Source organism: Anabas testudineus, chromosome 5, assembly GCF_900324465.2.
Source record: "Anabas testudineus chromosome 5, fAnaTes1.2, whole genome shotgun sequence".
Taxonomy (NCBI): Eukaryota; Metazoa; Chordata; class Actinopteri; order Anabantiformes; family Anabantidae; genus Anabas; species Anabas testudineus.
In genome coordinates this window covers 4,990,742-5,012,698 of record NC_046614.1, presented here as the reverse complement: position 1 = coordinate 5,012,698, position 21,957 = coordinate 4,990,742, and the positions used below count along the sequence as shown (strand labels likewise).

Genomic DNA, 21,957 nt, shown 5'->3' with positions numbered 1-21,957 from the left:
TCAACACATTACACTGCACATACTGTGTATATATTTTTTTCATATCGGCTCCGTACTGTTAATATTATCATTATTATATTTTTTTAATTTTAAAATGTATAAATATTTCCATTTACATTTGTTAATGTATTACAAAGTTCTCATAAAAAGTAATAAAGTTAATGATTTCTTCACAAGATATTAACGTGGCATCTCAATATAGCTAAGCTTATTGTGAACTTAGCTATACGACAGATAAAAATAAATAATAAATAAAATCCATAAAATCAACTATATGAACTTCAACGTTCTACTAAAACAACAGTGCGGTAATAGCAGTCTCATTACGGTAGCGGCGGAGAAGCCCCACCCCCGCTGTGTAATCCTCCATGGACGGTGAGAAGCTGCTCTCCGCTCTCCATCATCATCTGCAGAAAAATGCGAGCGGGGAGCGGTAAGAAAATGTCAACTCTGCTTGCCCTCCTTCACTTGCAGACATGAGCGGAGTCCCGCCTGCCTCCTCCACCCGCAACAAGTCGCTCTCACCATGCGGATACACTGCAAAGTAGTTGTGATCGCCGTGTGTTTCGGAGTTTTCCTACTTTTGTACTTTTTGGGGGGCAACGCCGCGGACGATCCGCTGTTGAAAGAAGTTGGAGAGGAGAAGAACGGCAACTCTTCCCCGTCGCCCCCCGAGCTCGGACGCGATGTTGCGCCAAAGTTTGCCAGGAAATCATCCGCTAGAGCCGCCGTGCGAGCGGAAGAGCCTCTCAAGAGACGAAAAGAGGGCAAAGCGATCACTAGAGGGGACGGCGTGAATGCAAAGAGGTGAGGGGAGAGTTTGCTTCTTTCTCGCCTCGTCTGTCGATAATGAGCCCCCTTTCTGCGCCCGCTCCCGTTTGTTCGCGCACGTCCAGGAGCCACGTTAACTACTTGGCTTTGCTGATCCTCATCTTCCCTTTGGTTAGGAAGTTAAAGAGTGACCGTGTCAGCATTCAGTCATGCTTTGAACCAGACGTGCTCCCTCCATCAAACTGCTTACATTGTGCTCAAGGACGCAGGCTTCACAATAGCCTGATCTGTCAGGGGACACTTCAGTATGCGTATGGGCATCTGCTCGGCTGCATTTGATGTCCATTACTTTCCCTCATTTGTTGTACTCTGAGTCATGCTGTTGCAATGAAGGGGCTGCTCAAATATCTGGCTGAAATGTGAGTAGAGAGCATGACTAATATGATTAAGTGGAAATGTTGGCAGTGTTTGCAGAGAAGGCAGCAAACAATAGCACAACAGAATGAGAAATCATTACCTGACCTCTAAATCTTGATGGTTTGACCCTTGGTGCTTGAAGCCTGCTTTTTTATTTTGCTCTAAATCTGTTTTTAAAAGGGGTAAAGGTCACCTTGAGAGACATAAACCGCAGTTAATTAGGGATGCAAATGTGCACAGATTGCTTTTGGTATGCCCTGCAACACTGGCAAGGTATTATTGGAAATATCACAAAACTGAAACTCACAGTGTTTACTGTTCTCTTGTCAAAGTCTGCCAAAATCTGTCAGTGTGGGAGTGAAAAGCTTGTCAGGTGTGATCTCCTGATTTCCCTGTCTGGTTGGTTAAAGACAAGCTGCCAAAGTCACCATCCCTTTACAGCCTCCCAAATTTAGACAAAAGGAACGATTTGTCTGGTGCTATTTCTGTCCGGGGATGGAAGAATTGTCATTATTGTGTCGTCCAGTCTCGTGCATTCATTGAGTTTCCTTCCCGGTCTGATGCCAGCCTGTGTGGAGATACCTGCTCTGCCAGCAGGCATTTATATGTATTCTAGCCCATAAGCTAGGCTGGAAGTTGGGGACGGTGTTTGGTAGATAAAAGCCATCAAGGCGTTACAATGAGAAAGGACCTTTGCGTCCTCCCAGAAACCACACTCCTCCGTGTGTGCTCAGCGCTGATAAGGGAGATGAGGTGGAAAGGGTCAGCGGTGGCCATTAAAAAAAAAAAAAAAAAAACTAACAGGTTTGGAAAAGGCTCAAGACTGACTGCTGCGATTAGGAGAAACACACTGAGCATCTGGCCAAAGCCCCTGAAAGACTTTCCTCCTCTATTTAATTGCATGAGCTAATGGGATGTGCTTTTTTTAGTTGGAGAGTATAATAGTCAGAGGAATCTAAACACTAGGGTGTAGCTTCCAGGTATAAAATAGTGAATCGTAGCCATAACACGCATAGACATTTAAACTAAGAACTAAAATGGGATTTTTAGCACAGACATTTCAGTTTTGTTGTTTAGTTTCTTTTATCCAGTGTCAACACTCTGTTCATGTAAATCTGAGCACTGGACAGATTTCCTGTGCTGCATGCTTAATAGACAAACATCCCTGTTTTTCCTAATCATATCCTTTCCTCTTGACACATCACACTACTTCCTGTGGCCAAAAATAAAGAGCTCCAACTGAGTTGTACACTGTTGGCTGGAGAAAAACAGTCAATTTGAAGGTGTTACCTCAGGCTAGGATTGGAACTTTTCACTACTGTTGAATATTTTACACACTGAGCGATACAGGTAGTGAAAAATATTATCTGGCAATGAAAACGATTGTTAGTTGCAGGCCTAAAACGTAAAAACTTGTGGTTTACAAGCCACGCAGCACGAGTCACCAGCTGTAAGTTGCACTCTTTCACTGTGGTTTCTTCATTACCTTGAATGTGTGTATGAAATGCAGAATAATAAAGCTGTCACCCCTCTTTCTACTTTGTTACATCGAATTAAGGTCTGCATCTACAGGATTAGATGGGTGTTGATGCTTTGTGTTGAAACAAATCCTTTGCCCTGTCACTTCAGATATAGTTAAGTAGCATTCCTCGCAGTGAAGAAGTCACTCTCATGCAGTGGCATTATGCATAGCTATAAAAATGTCACCTCGCATGACTGAACACTCTCACTGCTAGGAGTGGTTTGAAGTCCCCCCTGTTTGCTTGTGTAGCCTGACGTGCTTGAAGAGGATACTTGTGTGAGCCCCATCAGCGGCAGTTACTGTATGTCTGCCTGTTCAGATTGGTTCATTTGTTGGCTAAAATCCAACATTTCTAAATAGCTGAAGGTTAGAAAGGGACAAGCTGTGCCAAAAAAATGCAAAATATTATTGGAAGGAAGCAGATCAAATCAGTTTACTTTGTATTTATATAGCACCAATTCAGATCAAAAATCATCTTAAGGCACTTTCCACAGTCAGGTCAAGACCGTACAGAATTAAAGAGAAAACCTGACTAATACCCCATGAGCAAACTCCTATTGACAGTGGGAAGAACGGAAAGAAGCTCCAGCGGAACCTGCCTCACGGTGGGCGGCCATCTGCCTTGACTGACATCATTTTTTGAATAGCTGGTCAACTGAACAGTAATCAAATGCAGGTTTTGGTGAGAAGTTATTCTTTAATTAGTATCAAACAACAATGCCAAGCATTCTAATAGTTACTTTCCAGTTCTCTCTTTTTTTAATTATCATAAATTTGGGTTTTCGACTCTAGGCAAAGAAAAAATAAACAAATTGAAGATGTTAACCATGGTTCTGCAGCACTGTTTAGTTATTTATCATTTAAAATGTGCATGCAAAATTTCATCAGGTCTTGTGAGCACGTCTTGGGTAAATAAAGACTTGGGCTGACACATCACATGTTTGATTTAGGGCCAGGTTCATGACCAATCACAAGTGGTCTGCTGGAGTTTCACAATTTTCTCAGCTTTGCAACATGTCCTGGTAGCTCGTCCTCACAATATTCTGCACGCCAGGAACCCAGTCAGTTAACAAAGTGACCTAGTTACATGCTGATGAATGAAATGCCTTCAAGGTGTTCTTTGGTGTAGTTTTAACTCTGGCTCTTCATTCTGTACGTGTGCGTGTTTCTTTTATCATTATCTTTAAAGCTACTGCTTTTCCTTTTTACATGATTTGAAAGGTTTGGCTGAGGTGCTCTGTAGGCAGAGGTCTTCTCTTATGCTCGTTCAGCAGCCAGTAATGAATTCAATTCTTTGTACCTCTTTTGTGGTTTTTGACTGCTTCCAGATGTGCGGGAACGGTGTCATAACACAAACATCATGCGTGCAGCCCATGCTTTTCTGCAATGCAAGAAAATTTGTCATCTAGTTTTATGCAGAATTCATTTCAAGGGCATTTTATTTTGCATGACTAAATGCAAAGGTAATTACACGTGTGGAGGGGATGTGGGAAGTCTTTTCTTGCGGGAAAATGGTGATATGTGTTCAACGATCTTGACAGAGCATCAGCCTTTGAAGCGTGGCAGACAGATTTCTCAGCACCTTCTCATTCATCCTAATCTGTGGTTCATCATTGTCCCTCAGCCATGCAGAAAACTAAGTGTCACGCTTGGAGACGGCCCTGCAACCCACCTGTCAAATTTCACTCTCCTCTCTCGGCTCAGCCGCTCTTTTTTTTTTTTTTTTTTTTATAATGGTAGACTCTTTGCTTCCTCTAGGCTCGAAGATCAGTGCATTTTGGAAGCACAGTCTTTAGACATATACCATAACAAGTTGCCTTTTGTTTGCCACAGTTCTCCCCTCCCAAAAAGCACTTCACTCTGTATCAAAAGGTTCTCTGTTGCTTTTTGTGTGTCAGTCTTCTCTCGTCAGGGGTATAACAACATTTATGTTGAACATGTTATTACAACCAGCCCCATGGAGTGTGTGTGTGCGCGTGTGTGTGGAGGACACATAGATGCTCGCCCCAGCTTCAGGCTCCCACCATTGTTCAAGTGTTTTCACATGATAGTGGGAGATACTCTGCACTGCAGAGTGCATTTTAACTTAACAGCAGCACTATCTCTGCAGAGAGGGCACATTTTTACATCAGATAAAGAACCTTGTTGCCTTTGAGCATGGAAGAACAAAGGCACATGGGAACTTGCAGAGCTACAGAGGAAGTGAAGTGTGTGTAGAGGGTGGAGGTAGTGTTGAACAATATGCGAAGGCACAGATTTTCACAGAAATCCTTGACTTTGCTGAACTATCTGGAAACATCATGAATGTGGCGATCGGCTCTTTTCTTGAATGCTTCACTTTCCTTCTTTGATTATCATGAAGTTCAGGGTGATATTTCTTTATTTATTTATTGCTACTCACATGATCATGAAGTGACATGCCACAGGCGTTACAGCAGAGAGCTGCTCTGTTTTAAAATGTGTGTTAAAGGATCCAATACGAATATGTGGGTGTGATTTTCCCACCAGGTGCATTCTGTTTAATAAATCTTTATTGTACAATCTACCAGTGACCAATAACTAAACTGATGCTTGATTAATTTAGTTATTACATATTATTCCAAGGCCTCACTTTGAATCTTCTGAGTTCAATAGTGCAAGGAACCTTTAAAAAGAGAGATTTATTTTGCCAGTTATGTGACTTAAGTATATAAGTATCACTTAGCCACATAAATCAGCAACACAGTGGTGCACATGGCATTAAATTTGTGATGTAAGCAACAATGTACCTAAGGAGTTCCTCTATTTTAATGTGAAAACACATAAATATAAGCTCACTCATTCAGTTCAAACCACTGGCAAAGAATTGGTGTGAAAGAGTTATAATTATAAAATAGCTCAGCTCTACATCTACCCCATTAGTTCTACCATTGTGTCTATAATTACAAATAGAAGTTGAGTTTTGTTCAAACACTGAAATTGTTACTTGTTGTCAATGTCATTGAAACATGTCAGGCTGAATTACAGTGAAATGTGCATGAGCACTGCACAACCAGTAATTTTCTATTTGATGGAATCGTGTAACCAGAAAAATGGTGTCTTGAGCTGAAATGTTATCTTTAATACACTCATACAATTGTGGTACTCCAGTATGAAATTATACAAGTTCCTCGTAATTCTCTACGTACTTTAATTACGATGGGTGTCTCAGTCAAGTGTGATCCAGGACATCTGCTGTAGAGGACACATTGCTCTTCATTAGCACCGCAGTTCACACAGGCCAATTTAAAAGCGATGAGTGAGGGAAACAAGGTTTGTGAAATAAGTGATTGTCAGCAGAGCCAAACCCCCCCCCCCCCCCCCCACACACACACACACACACACACACACGGCCTTGGCCCACTTGGATGTGAAAGCACTGTTGGGTGGGGAAGATGGCACATCCTGCACATCGTTTTTATCTCTCTACCCTTATTGTTATGTTGTTACTGGACATTGTATTGAGAGTTAATGTACCTGTGCCAGTTTAAATAAGCTCACATTCTGTTTTGTACTGACAGTACTAGGCTGTTAGCAGTTTACTACACCTTTCATTCCTGCCTTCTGTACATGTCTTTTCCAGTAAACCTCGGAGTAATGTGGCTCGACCTGTGACCAAGCGCACCCAGGCTGAGGAGGTCATGCACTTGGCTGTGGTGGCCTGTGGGAATCGTCTGGATGAGACTCTTACCATGGTCAAATCGGCCCTCCTGTTTAGCCTCAAGAGGATCAAATTTCACATTTTTGCAGAGGACCCGTTGGCCCCGCAGTTTGCAGAAAGGGTAAGGAACCTTGAGTGGGCCGATGCCTCAACGTGTACAGTGCAGAGTTCTCTAAAAAGGCACCATATCAGATCTGGCAACCGTGAAAACCTTGGCCAAATGCAAGGTTTATATTCTGTGTACACTTCTTTAGAGGATCCCCAGCCTTCTGATTTAATGCAGCGCATGTTAACCATTCCCCCTTTTTGTAATCGATGACATAAAGATCAGAGCCGTTTTAACTCTGCCTCTCTGACTCGCTCCAGTACAGACATATAAGCCTTTCTTCTTGGGGTTGGGGTGTAATATATCAGCAAGACATCCTGCTCTTTTCCTGGTACCATGTGTCACTTCAAAGTCACCTTTACAGAGGTTCTTGGCATGATTTGGATTAGTTCCGCTGATACTGGAACTAACACTGGGTTAACATCACTACAATTAATGGACTTTAAACAGCACCTTAACCCTAAACCTGTGAGCTCGCCTTGATGCGTGTTTTGAATTATTGCCATAATACAGTGTAAAGTATCCCCTCGTGGAGGATGGGGAGTGGTAGTAGTCAAGGTCCTGATAATGTAGCACATATGCTACAGTTTGTATAGCAAGGAGCATATGTGGAGGCACACTGTTAAGAGACATGATGTGTGTGTTGGAAAGGCTTGTCACAATCTCTTTTGATCTTTTTTCCGCGTCAGCACAAACCCTGCCAATTGCTCAGAGCTCTCCGTCTAGGGCCAAGTTGTTAAACTGATGATTACAGAGGGATTCAGTCCCTAACTGGCTGGATGACTTCAGCGATACACAGAGGACTTTAAAGAGGGTGCCCTGTCTTGTTTAGACTATAGCTTTTTTACCAAACAACAGCTGGTAGGTGCATGTGTTCTGCGCAAAAACACAGCACCAGGAGACATGACTTCATTGTTTTAAATGGCAAATGTTTCTTAGCTCTTAGATAAGCTTTCAGAATAATGTTGTTTATCATGGCTCTGTCTTTTACCCAAGCTTTTAAGAAACGCAGTAGTCACTTCCTCTGTGTAAAACGTGATGTGTTGCTTCACTTCCAGCTGGACCAGTGGCCTCGCTCCGTCTCTGCAAAGTTCCAGTACAGCATCTACCCCATCACCTTCTCCGTGGGGGACGCTGACGAGTGGAAGAAGCTCTTCAAGCCCTGTGCTGCTCAGAGACTCTTTCTCCCTGTAAGTGCTGCAGCACTTATCTCCCTTCACATCCTCGCCACGACTAATGTCATTAATGTCATTAATCCATTTCATTTTTGCTCAAAACTGCATATTCCCTACCCTTTATTTTATCCCAGTGTGCGCTTTTAATTAATTACTGCCACGGTTGTTGATGATTTTACACATTTTCTGCAGCATTTACTTAACAAATGCAGTCTCCGGAGATTGAATCCAGTAATTTCATCAAGTGAAGGTTGTGCCTGGTTATTGATTTTCTTTTCCTGTCGGCATTCATTGAAATAGCACCCAGCTTACTTACCACATAATGAGCATATTGCAGGTCAGACGGATCCATAGGTGTTTTTGTCTCGCTGTGAGGCAATCAAAGACATTCATTATTCACTTTATTACTGAACAAACACCTGCTGAGCACCTCGGAAGAGTCTTTTTGCCCCTGAATTGTAATATAGGAGCCCGATTGATCCATCTTGATTTAGTGTCATCATATACTTTCATAAATGGTTTTGCTGTCGATACCGCAAAAATCCATTCATCTTTAAAGGTTGCGCTCTATTCAAACAAAGCTCTCAGCCTGCTGTGGAAGCAGGTGAAGACCTTTAGCTTACGTAGATATTCTGAAAATCCTGATTATGTCTTATTAATTTAGCTTCAAAAGATATAGAAGGTACAGTATAACCACACTGTTTGCAGTGCGTCATTTATAGTGGCAGGGAAATCTGTGTCCTCTTACTTGGGAAAGTCCTCAGGGCTTGTTCTTGCATAGCTGTGGATATACATTATATATAGTTAGGCTGTTTAAACAGCAAGAATTAGGCTAGACACACCAGCACCCACTCCTTGCTGCTGTCAGCAACATAATCCAACAAAAAACCAACAGTCCTTGGTCACGCACACTGCAGCACTGTGACTGGGTTTCTCTTAGCATCACTGAATAACTGGTGCACATAGTGTATACTACCTCTCAGCTCTACTCATTAATTTGTCTTTAGTGGCTCAGCTCCCCAGACTTTATCATTCCAGCCTCAGCCTTTATCTATCCTCTATCCATTCTAAATGTACAGATTATTGTGGTCAGCACACATTGTGACAGCTGTGTGCTAAACCCTGAAGGGATACATAATGTACTCTGTCCTAACTCTGTATACTGGTAAGTTAGCTGTCTGAAATATAATTGAAACTCTTACAGTTTATCAGGTCTAAAAACAGCATCCATAGCAGTGAGGATTAAAAATGACGTTTTTATCTCAGCCAAACTCTCCATCTAATGCCATGTATTGGCAGAGCAATTCATCAGTGGACACACAAAGTCATTTATCTCATCTTGAACCCATCCTTTTGTTCTTAGCTGACAGTAAAAGTCAGCTTTTTCTCTTTCCACTGTAGCCCACAACTTCAGTGTTTGATGGTATGTGTATTATAAGATACACTCCCACAGATCACTTCTTTGTTGAGACTTTTTTTTTTTACCCCACTCCTTTTGAGTAAACAGTAATGAAAAAGTCTTAGGCTGTCACCTCTTTCTGAAATGCAACTCTTGCAATTCAACACTTCTTTTAGCCAAGATGCCTAAAGGTGGTTGTTGGTTGTTGGCTGCTCTGACACTTTTGTGCAGCTTGCTGACTTGCATGGATTACCTTTCATTCCCCTCAGGATGAACTGGAATAACTTTTGAGATCCCTAAATGACAGCATCAGCACCATCAACGGATCAAAAGTAAAATTTTTCTGACACAGTTTTACAACAAGTGATTATGTTCATTTTCAATTTACGTAAAACTTGTTTCTCCCAATGAATCCGTTAAATCATTTTAGATAATGAAACATAAGAGAACTTTTTTCTTACATCCCAAAGTGACTACATGAAATGTCTGTTCAACAGTGTACCTACCTAACAATGATATGGTTAAGAAACAGTTTTTTACTTGCCATTAGTGAATAGCTCTTGGCCTAGTTCTTGCAGTGTGTCCTGTTCAGTTGGCACTAGTCGTTTGCAGCTTTTCAGCTGTTTGAGTATGTTGTAAAATGGCAGGGGACCTGTTTGTTGGTGACAGCCATCGCACCGTTTGGCTGTTCAGCTTAGCAAATCATTGCACAAGAAGACACTAAAAAATACTAAGAAAACATTGTCAAATGGTGCTCTGCTTCTTCTGCATTCACTTTTTGAGGACTGATTAAACATGCACATGATTACAAATCAGGAATGACGACTACCGGGAGTTGCTAGCACAGAGTGTTATTTTCTATTTCTACCTTTATGCCCAGGTGAAGACAACAAGAGGTCAGTCAAACCATGACCATGAGGAACAGTCAAATAAGTCATCGTTATGGCCCTAAAAACTGACTGTATAATCCTAATCCGTTTTATTAGCCAAGTAGTTGAGTACACAGAGAAATGTGTCTTAGAATTTGCTCCACAAATCCAACGCAGAAGAATAGAACAAATCATATAACACACTGGTATTGAAAGAAAACAAAAACAGAGTTGAAAATAAAATTAGAGTAAATTTACGGACAATTATGATCCAGGAATATGATTTTTAAACTTGAAATGAAATACAGACTGCTGTGAAGAAAGAAGTGGAGCATACTAAATCTATGAGGCATGTAATTAATCAGTTAAATAATTTTCTTCAGTCATACTTAAATGATAACTAATAACAAAAGGAGTGTATGTGGTGAAATGTTTATGAATGAATGTGTCAAAAGCAGTTGTGTTATTTCTGAGTCCTCCATTATGTAACCATGTTAATTCTAGCTCTGGTGCTCATAAATAATCTACTGATAACTGTCATCTAGGTCATCCTGAAGGACGTGGACTCATTACTCTACGTGGACACTGATGTTCTGTTCCTGCGGCCCATGGATGATATCTGGAGCCTCCTTAAGTCCTTCAACAGCACCCAGCTTGCAGCGATGGCTCCGGAGCACGAGGTCCCCAAGATTGGCTGGTACAGCCGCTTTGCTCGGCACCCTTTCTACGGTGTAACGGGTGTCAACTCGGGTGTCATGCTGATGAATCTCACAAGGATACGCAGCACGCGGTTCAAGGTAAAGTGAAAACATGGTCATAAAGTATTCACTCACACTCTGATCAGTACAAAGCTGCAGTGAGATGTGATTTCCCTTTTGCATTCTGAATGGTCTTTTTTTTTTTCCTTTGAGCTCATGTCACAGCCTGAGTGCTCTGAGTGGGCTGTGATTGAAGTTTTTTGATTACCACACTAGCAGCACAGACTTCTGCCCTCAGAACTCAATTTAGCAGCTCTCCAGCTCTTAATACTTCCAGAATGTAAATGTGCTCCTCCTTTGATGATATGTTTTCTGGGAGGGGGGGAAGGTTGCTCTCGAGCTGCTTGTGAGTGGATGATGTTTCTGGCATTTCAGAACAGTATGATCCCCAGTGGCCTGTTGTGGGAGGATCTCCTACATCCACTCTATCAGAAGTACAAGAACCATATCACCTGGGGAGACCAGGACCTCCTCAACATTATCTTCCATGATAACCCAGGTACAGTCCTTTTTGTCAGTATATTCACGTCATATTTCACACTGTTGACATGTTCACATATACCCTGTCTTATTTCAATGTGTCATTGGTAAACCAGTCTACATTATGAATATGGTTCAGTCAACACATGAGGCTGTGGCTGTAGGCAACAGCAGACTGTAGCAGCAGACTGAGTTCCAGCTGCAGAAGCCAGATGTGGGCATTAAGTGCTCAGAGCCATCAGCAGAGCTGGCACGCTCACTTGAAATCGCAGCCGAGTGGAGCGTTTGTTGAACATGTTGAGTCTTTGAACTCTTTGCTGTCTGTAGAGGAATATTCAAATGAGTCCATAAGCATTGTTCTGATCTGTTTTTATGCTTGTTCTGCAGTCACAAGGCTTTGGTCTCCTCCGATCAGGACTTGGAGTTTTGAAGGGAATCAAATGCTTCTCTCATTTTGATATATAAAAATAAAAATAAAATATCTGTATTTTTGTGTGGTGTTTTTTTTTAGTCAGATACCACATTCCATTTTTGATCCTGGGCTCATAAACTGTGCCATACAATACACTGTCATAACGGGTTTAAAAGAACAACTACACATGAGCATCCATGTTGTAGTTTACATTGATTGTTCATACACACAGTATGTACACATTCCCATCTTGCAGCTGCAGAATAATCACCATCAGCCACTGAGTTACTGCATCGGAGCAGCTGGGGGTTGATTAGTTTGCTCATGTTTTCAGTGTAAACAGTTTAGTATGTTTTCAGATCTGTTTTCTGTCATCGTTGTTTAGGTACAAATGTAGAAAGTAATGAAAAGAGAGAAACAGTTTAGCACACTGTAAATTAGACAAAAGAAATGTATAACCCACTGTCCTAAGGTGTTCTTGTCATAATATCTGAACCTCATGAGTCTAAATGTGAGCTGTAATAGATCAGTAATCATGTGTTATTGTGTACCGCCATCCCCCCCCCCCCCTCCCCAGAATGTCTCTTCATCTTCCCCTGCCAGTGGAACTACAGGCCAGATCATTGCATGTATGGGAGTAATTGTAAAGAGGCCGAAGAAGAGGGCGTGTCCATCCTCCACGGCAACAGGGGAGTGTATCACGACGACAAGCAACCAGCGTTCAAAGTAGTCTATGATGCAATACGCGATGTGAGTATCCCAGTAGGATATTCCTGTTTTACTGTCACAGCGTGGTGCTGAACCATAGCGCCCTCTGTTGAAAACGTTCATCTGAGCATGGTTTCTCACTCAGTAACATGTACCAAAGAATTTCAGTTTTCAGAGTAAGCACGTTTAGTGAACACTTTAATTCATTTCAGTAAACATGGTTAATAACAAACTGGTAATACAACACTATAACACACTGTTCCTTTAAGGGCATCAGCTCAGAAAAAGATCAACTTATAGTATTTTCTCTTTTGCTTGTATTAAACAATCTGGGTCAGTTTTTAAATTTAGAATTTGTTTTCTCCGGCAGTAGAGTCAGTTCCCACCCTGCTCTGCCGAGATAAGCCTCTTAAAGATGAGCTCGGTCGTAATTTGTGATTAATAGAGAATACCCCACACACACACCACCACCATCACTCCATCCCACCCCAACCCTGCTGTCAGCATTGGTAAATAGCATTTAGTATGTGATATGATGGCTCCATTAAAAAACTATCAGACTGAAACAGCTTTGAAATCACAACTGACACTGTGTAATGCCTCTGTTCCTGCAGTTTCCCTTTGAGGACAACATGTCCCAGTCGCTCTTCTATCCCATCCAGACCAAGTTCCTGGACACGGTCAACACCCTGTGTGGTCGGATTCCTCAAGTCTTCCTCAAGCAGATAGAAAAGACCATGAGGAAAGTGTTTGAACAGAAAGTGATCCGACATGTCAGACCACACCAGTAACTGCTGGAGAAATGGACTCCCTGTTCTACCTGGCAACACAGAGGACCATCTTGCTGTGGATTATGTGTCATACCAGCATCTCCCAGACTGATCTGGCAGCTCTGCGTTTGCAGTGTATTCAATGCACGACACATCCTGGAATAGTCTTATGAGCATTATAATTCTTCGGTGATGGTATGAAGAATAAGCATACGGATACAGAGAAGCATACAGTGCTGGTCAGTGATGCTGTAGAATAGTTTTGCCTTATTGCCGTCTTAAACGTTTTGCAACCCAATTATGTACAGTAATAAAAAGTATGAGAATATTGGAACGCTACAGTGGGAAAAAGAGACGGCATGAATTTATTTTTTGCCATGAATAATTCAAACCCAGCTCTTCATTTCAAGTGTAAAAGTGAAATTGAAGGCGTATTTGTGACCATCTACTCTCTAGCCAACTCTGGACTTTGGAAAGCTTTACTACGTGAAGTAGTAGATTCATAAACCACTCCTTTGAGATCATGTGAATGTTGTAGCAACAGATGACTTGAAATGTGAACCTGTGTGAATGAGAAGAGTTGTGAGCTCTTGGTCTGTTCTGCTGCAGTTGCCGGATGCCACTGACAGTATTACATACAACACAGCAGAAGAAAAAAAAAAAAGATGTTTATGTTACATGCTGAATGTTAAAATGCACTTTGAGAAGGATTTTAGGACATGATGGTTGTGTGCAGTCGATGTGTTGACATTAGATGCTGCACTGTCCAAGTGAATCAAAACCAAAAGTGCTGGCTTTTTAAGAAGTGACATACGACAGCTGATTATGTGCCATATAAATATTCATGTCTGCCATGTTTCCTAGAAAATGACTGGCATAGACGTGTGTGTTTTTCTAGCCTTGTAATATGACGTATGGTATGTTGTAAACACGACTCGTGCTTTAGCAACATTGTTTTTAAATGTGGTGTGATCTAAATGTATCAAATTATTCAAACTGGAAACTGAAAATGGCTGCACAGTCAACTTGTGTTTCGAAATAAAACAATGCAATATTCTGCTCCGTCTTGAGCCCATTTTGTACATGCATAGATGCAGTGAATTAGAATGGTAATGAAAAAACTGAAAATGTTTGAGTGAAGAAATATGTAACTAGATTCTAGATGTAACATACCTACTGGATCACAAAACGTTTATATTGTTTGAATATCTTTGCTAATATTTGTGTTTAGTTTTAAGGTTGATTACTGATTATATAATATTTTGCCAATGTTTACAAATAGGCTAACCAGATTACATCTCCTTAAAAATACAGAGATACATAGTACATCATTGATGATTTTTCTATGTGCAAAACAATATGCAAAATAACGCATGTATGAATGGATTTTCCTTTTAAAAGTACATCACATTATCAGGTGGGCAGTTTGGATGTAGCACAGTAGTGTAATAGATGACAGATGTATTATCTTTACATTTTTGTATGTATACAAGGGGATCAATAAAGTATACATTATTATTTAATACACCAGTATTTTATTATATCTAGAATATATGTATTTATTTGTTTATTACTATCAACTAGTTTCTTTTTCTAACTGAATTGTACAGTAAGTCACTCCATTCTTGGGTCCTGTTGCTCCTGACAGTGCACAGCCTCGTTTGTTGCTGAACAGGCAGTGACCTCACGGCGCCATATTAAAATGCTCCCTCCTCTTTGCCTGTGAGATCGTAGCTTAGCTGCAGCAGCTAGCCGCCAGTCTGCTTTTTTACATTCACAGGACTGACAGAGGCCAACGACGTGATGGAAATTGACTCGCTTCAAGAGGCGCTCAGAGGTCATTTTACTTTATTTGATTGCTTTGTGGTGATTGGGATCACGTGTTATATGTGTGCTTCCGTAATGGTTATATTATATAAAAATAAACGGATTGTGGCTGACAGGCTAATGTCGTTTGCTAGCTAGCTTCTAGACAGGACTAGCATTAGCGTAGGCTAACAGAACAAGCGGTTTCGCGGAAATGGTTAGCTGTCTGTACATTACATTAGCATGTAAGCTATATATAATATGGTGGCGTGCGTTATTCCTCCTTCCAAATGTGTTTGTGTTTACCCAAAGTATTTGTCAGTATTCTCAGTATCCTCACCGGGACTGAGTAAACTGTTCACCGTCGCCGATTCGTGATAGACCGCTGTTTGCCGGCTACGCTGTTTCGGCTAACTTAATATGCTAAACTTTAGCTAGCCAAAGCTATAAAGCGAGCTAGCTAGATTGATAGCATCCACTAGCCCGCTACGTTATGTAAATAGCGATAATTAGGCATTTTTCGTCTTTAGCAAAAGTGTCAACAGGGACGTGCCAACCAAGACTCACTTTTTTCATTTATGTAACTTATCACTGTTGGTGGTTAAAACAAAAATGCTCAAAAAACTTTATCAAAATGATCAAAACTGCAGATAAACTAAACTAAATGATGTTAAATCAAAGCTTGTTCATCTCTGATCTGGTAGTATGAGTATGTACATGTATGTTCACTTTGTGGTTCAATGTATCCCTTCAGATTTTGACAAGAAAGCAAAGAAGGAGGCATCTCCTCTGCTGGAGCAGTTTCTATGTCATATTGCCAAGACAGGAGAGACCATGTAAGTAAACTTATCAGACAAGACACCTTTCACAGTCTTACTTTTACAACACATACTATCTTTTACATTATTTGTTTTTACTATAATCATTACTTTGTGGATGTGTAAACTATGCATTAATATTGTTTGCATAGTGTTCGTATTTCTCTGTAATCTGATGAGCAATGCCAAATTGGCTGAACCTTATTCTGCTTACAATTTTTCTCCAGGGTTCAGTGGTCTCAATTTAAGAACTACTTCCTTTTCAAATTGGAGAAGGTGATGGATGACTTCAGAGCCTCAGCACCTGAGCAAAGGGGTCCTGCAAATCCCAACGTTGAGTCAATTCCATTTGAAGATATGAAGGAGAGAATCCTTAAGATTGTGAAGGGATACAATGGGTAGGTACCCAGCTAAACTAGCCCATTTCTAAATGACAGTGACAGGTGGATGAATTGATGGAAAATGCCACAGATGCATTCCATGAAGACGAGGTATTCAAGTTTTCCCATGAGCTCACATAAAACTTAGCATAAAGCTAGACTAAATGTGTACATATATGACTGTATTTTATTTTTTTTTATCTCTTTGTTATAAAGCTTTACAAAAATATGTAAAGCTGCTCTTCCACTTTTCTGCTGAAAGCTGTGTGAACTTGAGGCAGTGCTGTTTTTTCAAAATATTTCCTTTATCACAGTCAACCATTTTCAATAGATACGAAACATGGTTTTTGTCTTTGTCCAAAAAATGACACTGGCTATGTTCCTTGTTGGGATCTTATTCTATCAATTTTCATTATCATAGCAATGATTGCATAGGCAGGTAGAAGTGTGATCTGTTGGTTGGTTTTACCTAACCTCCCCACAAGAGGTTAGTTTTGACTTGCATGCCCTTTGACTTTTATTGTACTGGAATGGAGATGTTAACTTTTTAAAAATGACAGAAAATGTTTGTGCCCGTCTCCATTGGCACAGGACACCTGCATGTTTTGCATCTCACTCTGCTATATCCAGCATAAGCCACCAGGCCAATTTCAAAATCACTAAAAGCACAAGAGATACTGTTATCTAATTTGTTATCTTGGGAATTGTGTTCAAGAAAATTCATCATAGAGAGGGATGATCACAGTTGACACATAATTTCATTGTTTCTTCTACTTCTCTCCCCCCCCCCCCCCCCAGGTCCTGCTGATGTTGATGTGTAACTTGGCAGTGTGTGTGTGTGTGTGTGTGTGTTGAAAAGACAAAAAGCAGTGCTGCTAAATGAAACATTTTCTATTTGCTAAATGTTAAGTCTCATTCTTTTTCTTTTAGAATTCCATTTACGATCCAGCGCTTGTGCGAGCTGCTCACAGAACCGAAGAGAAACTACACAGGAATAGATAAGTTTCTTCGAGGGGTTGAGAAGGTAAGTCCCATTCAGCAAGAATTGTTTTTTTTTTTGGTTCTTCTTTGTTTTTGTTTTCTTTAGTGAGATTCTCCCCGATGTTTTCTCATCATTCATTTGGCATTTCTTGTTTCCCCCTTAGAATGTAATGGTGGTGAGTTGTGTTCATCCAACCTCAGAGTAAGTGTTATGACCAAAATAAACTCCTTTTTCAAAAAGCAAAATAGCATCTCAGAATAAAATATGTACTACTGGATTAAGTTTATTTATTTTGTTTGTTTGTTTTTGTGTGTGTGTTTGTTTTTGGCTCAACTTACTTGTGCAGGAAAAATGGATGCAGTGCCGTCAACAGAATGAATGGAGTGATGCTTCCTGGGAACACATCAGCTTTTACAGAGAGGTTGTGTTGGAGACAGATTTTGCCGTTTATTTTAAAGTAATCAGATAAGATTTATTTTAACCCCTTTTTGTTTTTGCCCACTTTACTAGGAAAGTCAATGGTCCAGGAACTCCCCGGCCGCTCAATCGACCGAAGGTGTCTCTGGCCACCTCACTTGCAGCGAATGGTCTACCAGACAGCACAGACAACAAAGACCTCAACACAGAACAAGAAAGCGACAAAGAGTCCAGGTGTGTTAGAAGCTGTCAAACCCAGAAAATCTGTCATCGCACAAATAAAGCTACTGGAATGAGAACTATATCTCCTGTTTCTACTTTGTCTCTCAGTGAGGTTTCAGCATCAGGAGGCTCTCTGGGAAGCTCGGTGAAGAACAAACACCCAGATGAAGAGGAGGACATGGAAGCTGAGCAGCAGGAAGTGAAGAGACTTAAGTTCAGCAAAGAAGAGGAGGAAGAAGAAGATGAGGAGGATGAAGAGGAAGAGCAGGAGGTGGACACACTGAGGCCTTTACATGCCACCTGCCTCTCAAAAGAGGCAGAAGCCATGGTTCAAGAGGAGGAAGAAGAAGAAGAAGAGAAGGTTGTGTACAGCAAGGAGAATGAAGCTTCCAGCAGTGCTACTGCTTCTACCACAGAAGACCAAGGTAGGTTTTTCGGGCACTGTGTAGAAAATAGTATAAATATTCGAGAAATGCTAAGAAACTAAAACACAAGTGTCCAGTCTGAACTGTTTTCCTACAATCAGGCCACTGATAAAGTGAACATACAGGATGTGTAATACAGTCTTGTATCTTATCTGAAAAGTGGAGCTGCATATTTAGATTTTTCTGTAGCCTAGAACACTTCATTTATTTGTCCAGTTCTAAAACATGCATCGGATCTAAAGAAACTGAAGTTTAGGTAAAATTCTTGACTTTTAACCTAACTTTTTCTGAGCAGTTGGTTAAGTAACAGCAAGCTGTGGCTTATCAGTTGAAGGTAGGTAGGTGAATTGATAGATGCTTTATTAATCTCCGAAGGGAAATTCTGGTGTTGCAGTAGCCATTACATAGAGAAACATATACACACATGTAGAAGATAATAGGAATAATACAGGGGAAAAGTACACATCTAAACTGAACAAAATAGCAACAGAACAAACCAAGACAGCTAAGCTAAGATGATATACAATATCAGAAGGAAATGCATATAATACAGTTAAATGGTGTTTATCAAGTCTTTCCCACCAGCGATAGCAAAACAACAAAGCAGAGGTCTCCATTGTCTGAATAAAGTGATTGTACAGGGTGATGGCTGTTGGCAGGAATGATTTCCTGTACCTTTCCTTATCACAGCGGAGCTAGAGAAGCTGCTCCCCTGTTTGACTAGCAGGCTGTGAAAAGGATGTGAGCTGCTCTCCATCATGTTCAATGTTCAGTATCCTCCTCTCCACACCCTGCTCCAAGGGTTCCAGTGAAGTCCCCAGCACAGAGCCCATATTCCAGATCAGTTTTAGTTGGTGTCACCGGCTCTGATGCTGCTGCCCCAACAGACTGGTAAAAGATGCAACATTTTGTTAAAGGAGTTGAGCTTCCTCAAGAAGTAGAGTCTGCTCCGCCCTCTCCTGTAAACAGCCTCTGTGCTGCAGTTCCAGTCCAGTCTGTTGTCAAGGTGAACTCCAGGTATTTGTACCCCTCCACCACCTCTACTTCCTCTCCCAAAATGAAGACGCTGTTTAAACTGTCTCTGTGCCTCCTAAAGTTCACAACTATCTCTTTGGTCTTCGTCACATTCAAGGTCAGGTGGTTGTTTCCACACTACTTAACAAAACGGTCCACCAGGCCTCTGTACTCTGTCTCCTCACCACCACTGATACACCTCACGACTGCAGAGTCGTCAAAGAACTTCTGCAGATGACAGGACAAGAGTGTTGTACAGAATTTCAGAGGTGTACCGGGTGAAGAGGAAAGGTCAGAGGACAGTCCCCTGGTGCTGCTGGCCCCTTGCCCAGAGACGCATCCCTGTAGCTGTACATGCTGTGGTCTGTCTGTCAGGTAATCAGTAATCCAAGAAGCTGTGGAGGAGTCAACCTGTATCTTCAGGAGTCTTTCTCTCGGCAGGACACAGTGGATTTTATTGAAAGCACTCGAGAGGCCAAAAATATGATCCTCACAGTGCTGCCTGCTCTGTCCAGGTGAGAGAGAGCTCTCTGGGGCAGGTATATGATGGCATCATCTACTCCAACCTAGGGGCAATAGGCGACCTGTAGTGGGTTTAAAGATGCTTCAACGTGAAGCCTCAAATAGGGTCAGTACAGTAAGGTGACTGGTTTTCGGTTTGTGCATTTTCTGTTAGCATATTTCAAGCTAATTTTGTATTTGCTGTAAGAGCACTAGGAGCTATCTACAGGTATTGCAGCAGCAGTAGTGTAGTATTTAGGATAAAGATCTGTGCAGAAGAAGATGCAGTTACAAATTTACAACCTTTTCTTTTGCCTGAATCTGGAAACAAGTTGGGACTTAGTGGCATTTTCAGATTGCTGTAATGTTTCAGGTGGACCTAGTGGTTGGCTGCTGCTGCCTCACTTTGAATTTGACCTACAGTTTACAACCAGCTCATTCAGAAATTGTCTGCAGAAATCTGGATTATTAAGTCTCAAGCAAAAACATACTCAGGTGTTGTAATATTGTTTTCTACTTCTTCACTACAGAACCAACCAGTAGCACGCAGGTCGAGGTCTGTGATGGCTCAGGTGAGGAGGTGGAGCAGGCTGAGAGGGAGGTCCCATGCGGCTCCCAGGAGGAGGGAAGTGACATGGATCAGACAGAGCAACAGGCACCTGCTGGCGTCCTGGAGAGCCCTGAGACCAGCAGGGACAGCGAGGAGAGCAACAGTGACCCAGTCAGCAGCAGCAGTAGCAGCAGCAGCAGCAGCAGCGGTAGCAGCTGTAGTATAGAGGAGAGTGCGGAAGGAGCCAGAGAAGACGTAGCTCTCACTCCATCCAGCAGTACAACTGAATCTCCTACAGAGGGCGCCATGGAAAGTGCCATCTTGAACACTGGGACCACTGAAGAGCCCATGGAGCAGGACTAGACTGAAGGCCCTCTCTGCAGCCATGTGTGACCATAAACCAGCTTGTCCTTGAATCCAGCTTGACTCTCACTGGGAATGAGGATAACTGCACCTCGTACACAAGACAAACGCCTCGTCCCGCTTTTGGACACGCCTCCAAAATGGCTACCTGGCATTGATGTGGGCATACAAATAAATTTTTCATTTGTATTTTTTTCTTTTTAACTGGAATTTTTTTATTGATCTTCTTATCCTCCTATTTTTTATGTTCCCCTTTAAAATGGGTTTGTTTCAGCAGCCTCAACTTTCGTGGCTGGATTTTGTTCTATTTTGCGTTTAATCGGGTGGTTCCGATGCTGTGGTGGTCTGGTTCTTTTCTTATACCACTCACTCCAGCTATTTGGATGTTGTGACAGGATTGGTAGTCTGCGTTTTGTAGCCTTTTACGGCCAGGGTCAGATGAGAGCCACAATATTTATGAAATGATTAAAATATGACATGCTACCACCATTTCTGTTCCTGACGGAAGCTCATGTAAAAACTTACTAAAGTCAACAAACGAAATTACTTTGACACCTACCCCCCCTCCCCCCACATGGTCCCACCACCACCATGTTAGTACTCCACCAGGTTCCATCCGGCTGTGTTTTAAAATGTACATCTCCATCATTACGAGATGGGAGACTGTTTGTTTTTCCAGTGTGTCTTTCTATTATTTTAACCATATTTTTGCAATGATACACTACCAGTCCCACTGAACATACTATGACACGCTACCTTGTAGAGGCGTCCACTGTAAAATGATATATTTTGGATGCATAAAACCACCATAATTTATATGATCATTTCAGTTAACTGAGTTATTTTGGAGTATGTTTTTGTTTTGTCTGCCGGTCGTAGTTTCCAAAACCAGCTGTAAGTACAAAGATGACTTCCGCTTTCTTTGTATTGTGATGTCACCATGTTGTTTCACCGACCGATATCCAGAGCAGTTTCTGGCACCAGTTCTACACCTGTTTCAGCAGCTGTACTTTTTGATATTTAGAATTTTAAATTTCTGTAAAGTAGACTTTTTGTAGATTGTAATACAGTATGTGTTCACTGCCTGTGAAACCATATATAATTGTATAATTTCTGTGTATACTCTGAATGCTTTTGCTTTCAATGCGGTATTCAGGAACAGCAATAAATGTTAACATTTTTATGTGTGGTGGTCTTGCTTGTTTACACACAGCATCTCATTTATTCTGTTCTATGTGCATTACCAGTGTTTGTAATGTTAAACATCCTGCTTGACTCCAATTAGCTGTAATTTCTAAAATGTCTTTTTAATGGCTGTTACACGCTCCTGCTCATTTTTCTGTTTTCCAGTGTTCAGAGTGACTCTTTGAGTGTATTTTTGTCATTTCTCCAGTATGTCCACACTCCTGCTTA

At 41.3% G+C, this 21,957-nt stretch overlaps 2 protein-coding genes across 2 annotated transcripts; both read left to right on the top strand.

The window, feature by feature from the left end:
- The first annotated feature begins 330 nt into the window (after positions 1 to 330).
- Positions 331 to 14,123, top strand: gxylt2 (glucoside xylosyltransferase 2). Its single transcript, XM_026350097.1, has 7 exons — positions 331 to 807; positions 6,312 to 6,510; positions 7,554 to 7,685; positions 10,484 to 10,735; positions 11,072 to 11,195; positions 12,166 to 12,338; positions 12,911 to 14,123. Exons 1-7 carry the CDS (start codon positions 527 to 529, stop codon positions 13,085 to 13,087), a joined length of 1,338 nt encoding a protein of 445 aa, XP_026205882.1. The 5' UTR covers positions 331 to 526; the 3' UTR covers positions 13,088 to 14,123.
- A 658-nt stretch (positions 14,124 to 14,781) lies between these two features.
- ppp4r2b (protein phosphatase 4, regulatory subunit 2b) lies at positions 14,782 to 21,727 on the top strand. Its single transcript, XM_026348885.1, has 9 exons — positions 14,782 to 14,903; positions 15,627 to 15,708; positions 15,918 to 16,088; positions 17,001 to 17,094; positions 17,216 to 17,253; positions 17,399 to 17,473; positions 17,563 to 17,703; positions 17,800 to 18,116; positions 20,162 to 21,727. Exons 1-9 carry the CDS (start codon positions 14,870 to 14,872, stop codon positions 20,542 to 20,544), a joined length of 1,335 nt encoding a protein of 444 aa, XP_026204670.1. The 5' UTR covers positions 14,782 to 14,869; the 3' UTR covers positions 20,545 to 21,727.
- Positions 21,728 to 21,957: the final 230 nt, after the last annotated feature.

Coding starts and splice junctions, on each gene's coding strand:
- gxylt2 (XM_026350097.1), top strand. CDS start 527: ATGCGGATACACTGCAAAGTAGTTGTGATCGCCGTGTGTTTCGGAGTT. Junction 7,686..10,483: donor CTCAGAGACTCTTTCTCCCT/GTAAGTGCTGCA, acceptor ACTGTCATCTAG/GTCATCCTGAAGGACGTGGA. Junction 10,736..11,071: donor TACGCAGCACGCGGTTCAAG/GTAAAGTGAAAA, acceptor CTGGCATTTCAG/AACAGTATGATCCCCAGTGG.
- ppp4r2b (XM_026348885.1), top strand. CDS start 14,870: ATGGAAATTGACTCGCTTCAAGAGGCGCTCAGAG. Junction 14,904..15,626: donor GCTTCAAGAGGCGCTCAGAG/GTCATTTTACTT, acceptor GTATCCCTTCAG/ATTTTGACAAGAAAGCAAAG. Junction 17,704..17,799: donor GAAAGCGACAAAGAGTCCAG/GTGTGTTAGAAG, acceptor TTTGTCTCTCAG/TGAGGTTTCAGCATCAGGAG.